Consider the following 12,041-nt stretch of genomic DNA (forward strand, 5'->3'; position numbering starts at 1 on the left):
TTACTCTGCATACAACATTGAGATTGATAAAGTATTGATGGTAATGTAGGATTAGGCAATGTTATCAGAAACATTTAACTCCAGGATTGGCTTCGTACAGTATAGACATGCCTTGTTAAAGTTTACAACTTCAGGTGAAAAAATGAAATTGCTTTATAATCTTACATTTGCTACTGTTTCTTAAAGGTAAATTAGAAAAAATATTTAAAAAATGTACATCTACATTTGTAGAATTAAACAAAAATCATGATTTTGATATGTGTTTTGTATGTCTGTAGAACAAAAAATGACAGACAACACAGAGGCCTCCTTACCCACATGGACTGAATCGGCCATTAAATGCAGAGGTGTCTGTCGATCTTATGGGAAGTTAAAAGTAATAAACAACCTTCATCTGACTGTACCACAGGGACATATGTAAGTGCTCCTTTCCCTGATATGAATGTGTCTGAAACAGTTTTGTATGAGCTTGTTTTCCCACAACTAACAGCTGAATCAACAGACTCTGTGTAAAAGCAAGAAAAGTTATTTGTAGTATGGTAGCATACAGGATTCTGTACATTTGAAATTGCCTATAACTAGAGTAAAGATCATGTTTTGCAAAAAAATACCAGCACCAGGAAGATAAGGTTTTAGATTTTCCTGGAGAGCAGTAGTTTTATGAATGCAATCATCTTTCAGCTTAAAAGATCTGCTTAAACTGAAGTGTCTCAACACACCACATATATCTAGAACAGGGATCCCCAACTCTGTTCCTCAAGAGGGGGTCTCAGTCCAGAGAAGAGCAACCGGATATACCCTGGGGTTTAAGGGACGTAGCTAGACTGACGGCCTGAAGGAACCAGAGCAGAGGAGCAGAGCAGAGGGGATCTGGTATTCTACACAAATATTCTCAATCCTCAAAGCGGATGAACAGAGTCAAGCCAGTGGACACAAACCAGAGGGCACAGGTGAAAATGACATAGAGGTGTATTTAAACCTAAGAAACCAGGAGGCGCTTCTTCATGCGAAGGCCCGTGGGAATATGGAACAAGCTGCCCAGCCAAGTTGTTGAAGCAAATACCCTGGCTTATTTCAAGAATGAGCCGGATAAGATCCTTGGATCGATGAACAACTACCAAAAGGACCACATAGGCCAAATTACCTCCTCTTGTTTGTAACTGCACTTATGTTTTTATGAGCTGCTGTCCCAGAGATTTATAGGTCTCTTTGAATCTCCAGCTTCTTAAGAATATGGAAAGGTGTCAACCTGCCCAATTAAGCAACTTATGAGTTTAGTTATATAATTAAAGGCTCATTTGAAAAAAGAAACAAGTCCCTAAGGACTGGAGGTGTGCAGCCCTAGACTAGAAGGAAAGCTTCTGTGTCAGTGAAGGATATGTCTATGATTTCACAAAAACTTGCTGTGATGCAAAGCCATGTGTTTCTCTTGTTCCTCCTCCAGCTATGGTCTGCTGGGGCCCAGTGGGTGTGGCAAGACGACCCTCCTGAAGTGCATCGTGGGAAGGCTGAAGATTTCAAAGGGTCACATCACCGTGCTGGGGAAGCCCCCCGCTTTCCCGGGTCATGGAGTTCCAGGGAAGATGGTTGGGTACATGCCACAGGTAATCCACCGCCTCTCGGTGTCGCAGGTCTACTCGCACTGCTCTGTTTCTGACTCTGCCATGTTTTCCATTACATATACCGAGGGAAGTTTTGTTAACTAATGGCAATACCGCAGTTAAAAGTAGATGGTATGTACTAATTAGCTAAGTACACTGAAATTTAATTTTCATTTAATTTAGATTTCCTTACAAACAAGGGAGCGTTTCGGTTTGGTGTCACATGAGCTGCTGGTTAGCCAGTCATACATGCTGTCAGTATGAAAGCAGGCAAACATCAAGCTGCTTTGATACAGAACAGTCCCGTCCAAAAGGGCAAACCGTAATTTAGATTAATAAGTGATCCTAATAAAACATTCCTTTGGCAGAAGTGATAAAGGGGGTGACCAAGGCAGAGTCATTTACAATATAAGCTTGGCTTTACATCTCATCCAAATCCAACATACAGTACAACACTGTAACTAATGTATACTTATTATCAATCCTTCATAAAACACCTGTTTAATGCCAGGGAGCGCTTGTTTGCCTTCTTAATCTGTCGCAGAAAGCTTGGTTTATTAAGGTCTAGCCCATTTGTGCCTGTTGTTTTATCGTTAGCATTATACATATACAGTATCTGGATAGCAATATACTGTGTAACTGCAGTGGGTAGTTTAATTCACAGGAATTTAAAAAATAGTTTTATCATCATACTAAACACTCTGCTCAGCATTGTACTTTGCGAACCAAAAGAATTCCTGCCATACAGTATACCTGGAAATCAATCATTTATATTGTGCTTTTCATCCCAAAGGATCAACAAATCGCTTTATATTTAAGAGGGGACCCACTTGATCTAATGTCTAATCTAAGGGGTACACTTTGTTGATCATTGCATACCAATCCGATCTCCCTGTATACTTTGATAATGCTTAAAATGTGTTGCATGATTTACAAAAATATGTAGCTAATGAAGTTTCAGTTTTCAAGCAGCAATATAAATAAGTTAAGTACTGTAATATCGTAATTTTAACAAGATCCTGGAGGCAAGGCTAATTTAGACAATGCTTAAATATGTGTGGTATATTCTAGAATAAAATGTAAGCATCAGCTTCTAAGAAAGAACCCATAGTATACATAGTTATTCTTACTTTACCCATACTTAAATAAAAAGTAGATGGTATGTACTAGTTAGATAAGAACACTGAAATTTAAATTTCCTTAGAAAAAAGGAGCTGGCCTTTTCAGTTTGGTGTCATGTGAGTGAACAAAATAGTAGCATTATCAGTTCAAAACTGTCATTTTACAGCAGGCTTGGTCATTTTGTGAACATTCTGGATGCAAACGTCGAGTAGTGTCTGCATCTGTCTGATAGCAGTGGGAGTGGAGTAATGTTCCATACTGGAGCTGAGCTTACTGAACAGAACATAAGGTTTCTTTGAGCAGCATGTGGGATTTAGTAAAATCTCATGTTCACAAAAATATGAAACACTTTTTCTCCTCTATTATTCCTCACATTTTGAATGAAATTTAATCCAAGGAGGGTGCCATGGACTCTACACTAGCCCAGGTAGCTTCTCTCATCTTTTATTATGTTGTCTTTTGCAGGACCTGGCCTTATACAACGAGTTTACCATCAGCGACACTTTCTGGTTTTATGGACGTATTCATGGGCTCGCTTCCAAGGAGACAGAGGCCCGTATGACCTTCCTCATTGACTTTCTGGACCTCCCAGACAAATCCAGACTGATCAGGAACCTGAGGTACACAAGAGAAACTGTTGCTTAGTTCACACAGAACGTGTGCCTCCTGCGTCTGAGCTTCACAGGACGGCGAAGCACAACGAGCCGGACTGAAGCAGGGACTGGGCAGCTCAGGGCATGACAACACATCTCACTAAAAATAGTGCAAGATTTGTGTGTGATGAGTGTGTGATGTTCCGACTTTATTTAAAAGGAGGAGGCCTTGTCTAAAACATTATATTGTTCTACAATAAAGTGTATTTTATAATATTTTATAAATGTAAAATTACTACAAATAAGCACAGGTTTTCTATTTTTCCCATGTGCATTTCTGTGTTTCTAACCACTTTATAAATTAGTTGATCCTTGGCAAAAAAATATAAGTTAATATAATATAAATCAGTGTTTAGCATATTGTGGTAACCACAAAATCTTCACTAGGCACTAAAATGAGAGAGAGCAGTGACTATGAAAGCCGTGATTCACTGAATACCACTTACCACAAGCCTTGGTCAACAGTTTCTATTTTTTGTTTTGTAGAGCATTAATTAAAGATCTTGTATTTACAATGTATTGTTAATATCAGCACAGAATACAGTAGGTCAGCAATAAACCTGATCTCAGATGTGAAGCTTGCCGAGTCTCACAGCAAGCCCTGAAACAGAAAAATATTCCACATTAATTACTGTTACAACAGCGATTCTTTTCAGGAGTAAATGCCAAGAGAAATGCTTGTGTCAGAGCTCTGCCTCAGCTCCGACGCCCCCCCACCCTCCTTCTTTTTTTCTCTGGCTCTTCTCCAAGACCTTAAAGCAAGAGGCTCCATGCCCACATCATCATGTGATCTCACACAGGAACACAATTTACAGTGTTCATTAAGTTTAGGGTAAGACAGGCTATTTGTTTGATAAAGGGAACTTGAGCTCCTTTTACCACTTTCAGAAAAAGAAGAGACAGGTTGTTTCTGATATATGATCACCCCCAATTTGTGATGGGCCTTAATAAGCTTGTCTAGCTTTCTTACAGCAACAGTCATGATAGCAAGCCATTAAAGCACCAGGTTTGACTGTTTTATTGAAGAGAATTAGCGTGACAATGAAAATCCTATAGGACTACAATGCAAAAGCAATGTAGGTCTTTTTATTTCATTTTATTATTTTTCTTTTATTTAAAAAATTAGTAAAAATGACATGCAATAGCACATTGTGCAATGACTGTCACAGTGCTCATACACGCTGAGGTCCTGTAGACCAAGGCAGAACCTTTTATAATATGTTTTTTAATCATAGGGATTTATTCAACTAATAAAATACAATATGGTGATTTAAATTATTGTCCTCTTATAGGGGTATAAGGTACACATTTTCTATTCTTCTCTTACAAGCACACCGTTAGCAGAACCTAAAGCTAAAATCTTAATAAACCTGTTTTTGTCCGTTTTTTTGATCGTCACATTTGTGTTTCTGATGAATAACTATTAGTTCTGAAAATACCAGCCCCAGGTAGGAAATCTATTGAAACCAGTTCCGCAGAATAAGATCTCTACCTTTCCCCTAGTGGAGGACAGAAGAGGCGTGTTTCCCTGGGAGCTGCCCTCCTGCAGAAACCTGAGCTGCTCATCCTGGATGAGCCGACAGTGGGAGTGGACCCCGTCCTCAGAGCCAAGTATGCTTCCTCTTTTCCTGGTGCGGGCGGGCTGTTACAGTGGGACAGGCTCGCAGCTCCAAGCTAAATCACAGTACATAGTCCATCTGCACAGTACTTTTGCCATTTTTCTGTAGCTTCACAGTGGCTGTGTATATGGCTTACTCTGGGGTGTGCCTGAGATGTGCCTCAAAACGCAACACATATCGTTACTCTGCAGTTATTAACCAAAGGAAGTCGCAGAGGGGTGCAGGCTGTGTTTCAAGAGCTAGAACGGCGACTTAATGTGGAGGTCTGAGATTCCTGGAGAAGTCCGAAGGCCGAGGGGTCAACCTATAGAGTTGTGGTGGACCAGAAGTGACCATGAGAGTCGCCGAAGTGGTCAATTTTCAACTTAAGTCAATCTGGTTGTGCTGAAACAATCGCAGTAGAGATGGGCTACCGACTGGTAGCTGACTGAGAAAGCTGTAGAAGTCGCTGTCGAGCTGGTCCGGAGATTGGCTGCTGGTGTGCTGCGGAGCAATGGAACTGCAGAGGGAGCCACAGGGCGATGCGGTGCCGAGCTGTTGGCCTGTAGCGAGCTGGAGGGGTACTATAGGTTGAACCAGAGGTCGGCTGCCGACTTGTAGCTGACCAGTGGAGATGTGGAAGCTGTGGCAGATTGTGATGCCGAGGAGGCCACAGTGGGCCACTGTGGGGACTGGCTGCCAACGTGTAGCAGACTGGGTTTACTGTTGGTGCCGCAGCAGAGGTTGGCTGCCTACTTGGGTAACGGCAGGTCCGGTCATGGCAGCAACTAGCTGGACACTAGACAAGCACTCGATGTCCGAAGAGTAGAACAGGTCTGGGATCCGTGATTCTTTGAAGAATTCTCTAGCACGTCCAGTGGTGATTGCGCTGATGGTGGTACTGCCACTGGTGCCTGTGTTAGATCAGTGGCAGAGCGTGCTGCAGGATTAAACAGGATCTGGAAGAATGAGTGATTGGGTGCCTGAATGGTAGAGGGAGGAGCTGCATGAATGGTGGCCCGACCGTATCCTTTGAGGCACGGACGACTGTGATTCCTCGTGGGAATCTGGAGCAGCCGTGGATTGCGAGCCACCCCTAGCCCGAGCTGTAACACGTATGCCACGGATTTATTTTGCTTCTCTTTACCGCAGTTTGTGTCATACTTCACAAGCTTGTAATGTGCCTTTCACACTTTTCTACCCATATTTCACTCATGCCTTTCTAAACTTTCACTACCGAAGGAGTTACCAAGTCATGATGTTCTTTTCAAATTCATGGTAACTTCCTGAGTGAGCCTACTTAGTGATTTAAACAACAGGGAGAGGAAACTTTCGACACCTTGAAGAAACCTTCGTTCTGACTTGTAAGTAATAACACATGAAATGGCACGTGATAATGCTACTCATTAATCCTCAACCCTGAAGATCTGCATGCTAATTTACTGTCAAACTCCTTTACTGGAGCAGGTACAAAGTGTGCCAACTGAGGGAGATTATGTTGGTTTTAATAGGGAACAAGTAACCTATAATTGCATGCCCTGCCCTAAAAGGGAAAGGGATTTCAACCAGTTTCTTATAGATTGTGCTCTTTGTTTTATGACCTGATAGGTATAGTTCCATGATCGATCATAATACGCTTCACACTTTAAAATGAGGAGTTTGGTTTGGTTTATTTGGCAATTTATTTAAAGGCAACATGTGACTTGGATTCTGTAAATGCTGTGTTGTGCTTTTCATGCTGTTGGAATTTGACAAGCGGCCTTTATGCAACAATTTCTGTTCCTCATATCCAGTTTGCACTGGTCATACGCATACTTTTACATTCTCTTGTTCAGGATCTGGCAGCATCTGGTGGAGATTGTGAAAGATGGACAGGTATCCGTGATCATCACCACACATTACATAGAAGAAGCCAGGCAAGCCAGCGTGGTGAGATTCTTGTTTTGGACTGTTGTCGTCTAGTGTCATTTTTGTTTTTGCTATGAAAGGTACAAACAAATGTTTCACATTTTGTTCCTTTTTTGGGATTTAAACATTCTGTATTCTGATTTACAATGTGAAGGTCTTGTTGTTAGCATAACAGGTCTGTATTATATGACTGCAACTTGGACCATGGAGGCCTAACAACGGGGCTTTGAATTAAAACTCTAACGCAGGCAGCTGGCAGGATGCCAGAGCTGAGTGTGCCGATTCCTGATTCTGTGAACTCACTTGTCTGCCAAAAGGAATGTCAGAGAAATGATTCTCTCTGGTGTGTCATGTCAGTCTGGGCAAGACTGCAAGTTACTTGGATACTTGCTTGGATAAGTGACAGGGATATTTTGTGCAAGGCCTTAAATATACTTATGATGGACCAAGCGACTGCTTATTGTGTGGCGCTGAATGTTGCAAAAAAGTACAATTCAGAACTTTAATTGGGAAATCTCAACTAATTTCATTTAATACTTCTCAGAATCCACCAGTCTATGACATTTGCACAAACTCTGAGTGATTTGTTATTGTGAAATACAACCTCTGGCACAGACCCAAGGAAAAATGTGAGGCGCTATAGCTATCCTCTTTTTTGTTCACTTCACATGAAGAAGGAACTAGTGTAAAGACTCAAAACAGGTTTTGGAGCTGCTTGTAATTGCTGAAATGGTGATAATGAAAGGAATTTTCCCACTTACTAACTTTACATTCTTCTTCTGTTTTCCCTTTATATGCTTGGTGTTCTAGAATGTTAATTTTTCTGTGAAGTTCTTTTTTAGACGAAGAAAAATGTTTGTGGTTTTTCCACTTCCACTTTACGCTATAACCAAACTGAGTTTTATATAGTCTGAGCAAGTGGCAGGAAGTGAAAAGGGCAGGACTGTATCTCAACACTTTTAAACCTTAAGTGTTGCTGGTGAAAAGGCCAATACTATTAGCAAAGCAATCTTGCAGAAAAGGTAGCTGTTAACATGATTTACTTCATGGGCACATGTGATACAATTTATTTTTTCAAAACTTACACCTAGAATTTTTTGGGGGGAAATTTAGATAAAGATATGAAATCCAAAAGAATAAATTAAGTCTATACTTCCACCAGTATAGGCTTCCTGCTAGCAATAAAATATCTTGAGAAACATAGTGTGGGAACACAGTGTTTAATTGGCTTGAAGCCTGCTTCAATTACTGTGATTGAGGCTTACAATTCATACTGGAAAACAGAAAATATTTTCTTTTCTGTCTGAAATGTGCTACCTGATGCTAGAAATGACTGTTTTCTGAACTTTGAAGACATGAAATAAGTCATGACTTTAAATAGCATTTTTTATGAGTGCTATTATTTTTGAGGGTGTATAAATAAAGTGCAACACTAGCATTTGAGAAATCCGTGGGTACATAGATAAGCATTTTATTGTATAACATACACTAGTTAAAGTCCCGACAGAAGCTATAATTAAAAAAAAAAACTTTCACTTTCAAAAGTTAATAAATTATTCCTTTAAATCTACCATGCTTAGGTTTATTTTCGTACAAGTCCTAATTCTCTTTTAAAACGCACAGATTATTACATATTTGTAAAACAACAGAAACTTTTCTGGACTAAAACCACAAATACCTCCTTTTGAATTTTTTTCTCTTCTGTTTGTTTTGAAATACTTACAGAACTGGTTTTTGCACTCTCTATGTTAGAGGCGACAGAGTTTGAAGTATGTGAGTAGCTAAGGCATTGCATGAAAGAATTTGTGTGTGTATTTCCGAAAAGTCCGATGAAACGAAGCAGTTCTTCCATCTAAATGGCATCCTGCCCTCACCTTGCAGTCCCAGATTCTGAAATCAACAATCTAGGCTAGAGGTGAAATCTTTAGATAGAGCTCTTGCTGTCTTTCCTCAGGTGGGTTTAATGCGTCACGGAAGACTGCTTGCTGAAGCTCCCCCAGATGTGGTGATGAGGCAGCACTGTGCCGTGGTGGGTATCAAAAGGAATGTGGCCTCACCTCACCGCAACCACAGGCAGCCAGTGTAACTGTACAGTATGTGAGCTTCAAAGTTCACAGATGGGCAGGCTTGAAAAAAAAGGAACAGTCTCTCAACAGCACTTGTTAGGACACGCGCCTTCTTGTGTAGTGAGGCAGGACAGCTTCTGAGGTCTTCAATCTAGACAGAGGTGGGGGAAGCCTTTTGAGTTTTTTTCCACATATCTGCCCGGTGCTACAGCCAGACAACCTCCCTCGCTGTCCTCCAGCTAGAGCACAATGAAGAGTGTTTCTCTGTCTCCCCTCCTCCACCTGCCTGCCCCAGCGGAGGCTGTGTCTGCTGGAAACAGATGAAGGGAGCTCCTGCCCAGAGTCCACAAGGAGTCTGTCAAAGTCACCGTGTCGGGCCTGCCTCTCTCCGGGTGGTGGGTGAGGCCTGCGCACATGGAGGAAAACCCATGATGGAAAGAAAAATGCTTTATTTAACAAGGTTCTTCACATTACTGTATATAAAAGAAAACCTACTCTACAATCCAACACCAGCTACCACAGTGAATTACTTTATACACCAAACCTAGTCTAAATTAAAACCACTGGAGACTGTGCCTCTAAGCCTTCACCAATTACCTGATTAATCAATAAATTCCTGTTTGCAAAAAATCAGCTGAACCTTTTAGCCCTAATTAAGTCTTGCCTGTCTCAGTCCTATTTCCTGTTACTTGATCTTCAGGTAGCCTACATACTTGACTCATTTTTCCAAATTTTTTGTTGATCCAGTTTGTCTGGAATTGTCTGGTTGTCCTCTGGCTGAGATACCTCAGCTAATACTTCTTGGCCCTGTTGTTTGTGCAAGAAGAAGCTGTGCCAGTGATACACTTTCTGAGGAATGCATAAATGATGCCTTCATATCTCCCAGCCATTGCAGGGGGGCTGAGGCATGATTGTCTAGACCCAACTGAAGGGTGTAACAGTGGGAAATAGTTGTTATTTTGAAATTGATAAATACAGGAAAAGACAGCATTGGATTTTACAACTATAGAATTGTTTTTAAAAAAATCCTGACCTGACTACACGCATTTCTGTCTCCACTTTTGATCAATTCTATTTTTACCAAACTCACAGTTGTTACTTCTGGTGAACTGTCTCGTAAGTCTGTCTTCAGTACACAAGTGCAATTGCAGGTTTAAAAGGAAAGTTTTAAAGGTGTACAATACATGCGGTTCCAGCTCACTAGTCAGGACTGGAGTTAACAAAAAAACCCATTAATTTCAGACCCTGGAGAGCGCTTTCCTCCAACTGTGCGAATCGTCCGACCAGACATCTTCAAACCTGAACATCGGCCCTGAGGGAAAGGACAAAGAGGCCAGCCAGTCATCTGAGGACTCGAAGGATGAGTGTCGGCCCATCCTGGGGAACATGCAGGAAGGGGATCCCAGGTTCACAGGTACTCTTACCACCACTTAGAATGTTTTTCTCTTTTCTTCTAGAATTGTCTTGAGTTCTCCAGTTTCACTTTCCTGCTTACTTGACATTGTGATAGAATATTATTTTCTTTAAAAAGATTTCCAACTTAAGTTCCATTTAAGCATGTAAAAAATACAATTAGGTTTGGCCAACCGATGATTTTGAACAAATGGTGATCAGTGACAGCACCAGATACATAGTGAATACTGAGTTAAATGTGTGTCATTTTAAAGAGTGATCAACATAAATTGATTAGCAGTTTATTTGTTCTTGCTTATATCCGTCCCTCTCCCATGCATCATAACTTTAAAACAAAGTGAATTGTATTTTGCCATATGAGCACACAGTAGACAGAAATCAAAGCTGAGATGCAAAGATTTAGACTCCACCAAGATGAACGTTTACTGCCAGCCATGTTAAATCCTGAGATGAAGCTGCTCTCATTTCATCATTCCCTGACTGCTGTTTCTCCGCAGTGGACTGGAAGGTCCGGGCAAGACAAGTCTTGCCAAAGTGCAGGAACATCTGGGCTCTGATGATCAAGACATTTGTGAGGATGAAGAGGATGCCAGGGTAAGCGTCAGCACTGCCAGCGTTATGAGCTTACTACTCTGTGGAAGTGTGTCGCAAATTTACCATGTCCGGTCCTTTCCATTTAAAACAAATCAAATGATCAATGATGTACTCATTGTAGGTACATAGTGTCCTTTATTGCTGTTCTGTTTAAATTCTGAATTTTAACTTGACCTTATGTCACACAGTGACAAAGGCCACTTGACCTTTTGGCAAAATTCAATCCATGCAGTGACTAAGGATTCACAAGGACAAACAATCACACCTGAATGACTTTGCTGCGTGTTTCTTCTTTGCGGTTCTTGTTGTCATTGCACAGGTTCCTCTGTTTCCAGTTCCTCTTGCCAGTGATCCAGATATCTCTGATGTGCCTGTGTATCGGAGGGGATCCCAGGGGCATCCAGGTGGCAGTTGTGAACAATGAGACGGGGAATAGCTCCTTCAGCCACTCCCTGCTCTCTTTCATAGACAACACCACCGTGCACCAGGTCTGTCACTTTCGACTTTCTCATACAGTACCAGCACTGCCTGGTCTAACAGAAAGGCACTTTACAACTGCACTCCTGATGAAAGGGCTAGAAAAGCTGGACCGCTGTCACGTATACTAGCGAAGTATACCTCCAGTTGTGCCGTCTCTGAAATCTGTCATTCAAAATGGAGTCTGTACATAGGACACACCTCTTTGTGTTCACTCCTTAAAGAGCAAAGCACTCAGGTCAGAATGAGATAGGATACTGAAAGTCAACACCCTGCTAGAGCTCTGAATCTTTAATGCTCTTTCTGAATTCTGTTTCAGTTTTGCTGATTTTGATAAAATTAGGGAAGTTGAAAGCGTGTTTCTCTTTACACAAATTATTAATTTACCCTGCAAAAACGGCTAGTTCTTTTGTCTTCTAGTATAATATTAATAAATGAAACAGACCGGCATAACCATTTCTGAATCTGGCAATCAGCTAAGAAAGTCTTGTGCGTATAACACAAGGCTTTTGGTCAATATTTTTTAAACGTGAGCTTGGGATGAAGCTCATGTTTGAAAAGTATAAGCATAAAAGAAGCAGAAGTGCTATAAATACCTCAGAGTTCAGG

The 12,041-nt window shown here is 41.1% G+C and overlaps 1 protein-coding gene across 3 annotated transcripts in view; it reads left to right on the plus strand.

Annotated features, from left to right (window-relative positions):
• The window catches only part of abch1 (ATP-binding cassette, sub-family H, member 1), a 45,791-nt gene that overhangs the window by 15,588 nt on the left and 18,162 nt on the right, over positions 1–12,041 (plus strand). For all 3 annotated transcript variants that reach the window (XR_011182283.1, XM_069179890.1, XM_069179891.1), the window contains exons 2-10: positions 279–417; positions 1,445–1,604; positions 3,189–3,343; positions 4,880–4,987; positions 6,810–6,903; positions 8,837–8,911; positions 10,191–10,362; positions 10,859–10,955; positions 11,275–11,443. Coding sequence is in view for 2 of the 3 variants with exons in the window: in XM_069179890.1 (XP_069035991.1) it covers positions 279–417; positions 1,445–1,604; positions 3,189–3,343; positions 4,880–4,987; positions 6,810–6,903; positions 8,837–8,911; positions 10,191–10,362; positions 10,859–10,955; positions 11,275–11,443 (1,169 nt within the window). In the remaining variant the exon portion in view is untranslated. The remainder of the gene's footprint in view (positions 1–278; positions 418–1,444; positions 1,605–3,188; positions 3,344–4,879; positions 4,988–6,809; positions 6,904–8,836; positions 8,912–10,190; positions 10,363–10,858; positions 10,956–11,274; positions 11,444–12,041) is intronic.

Source organism: Lepisosteus oculatus, chromosome 17 (genome assembly GCF_040954835.1).
Source record: "Lepisosteus oculatus isolate fLepOcu1 chromosome 17, fLepOcu1.hap2, whole genome shotgun sequence".
NCBI lineage: Eukaryota > Metazoa > Chordata > Actinopteri > Semionotiformes > Lepisosteidae > Lepisosteus > Lepisosteus oculatus.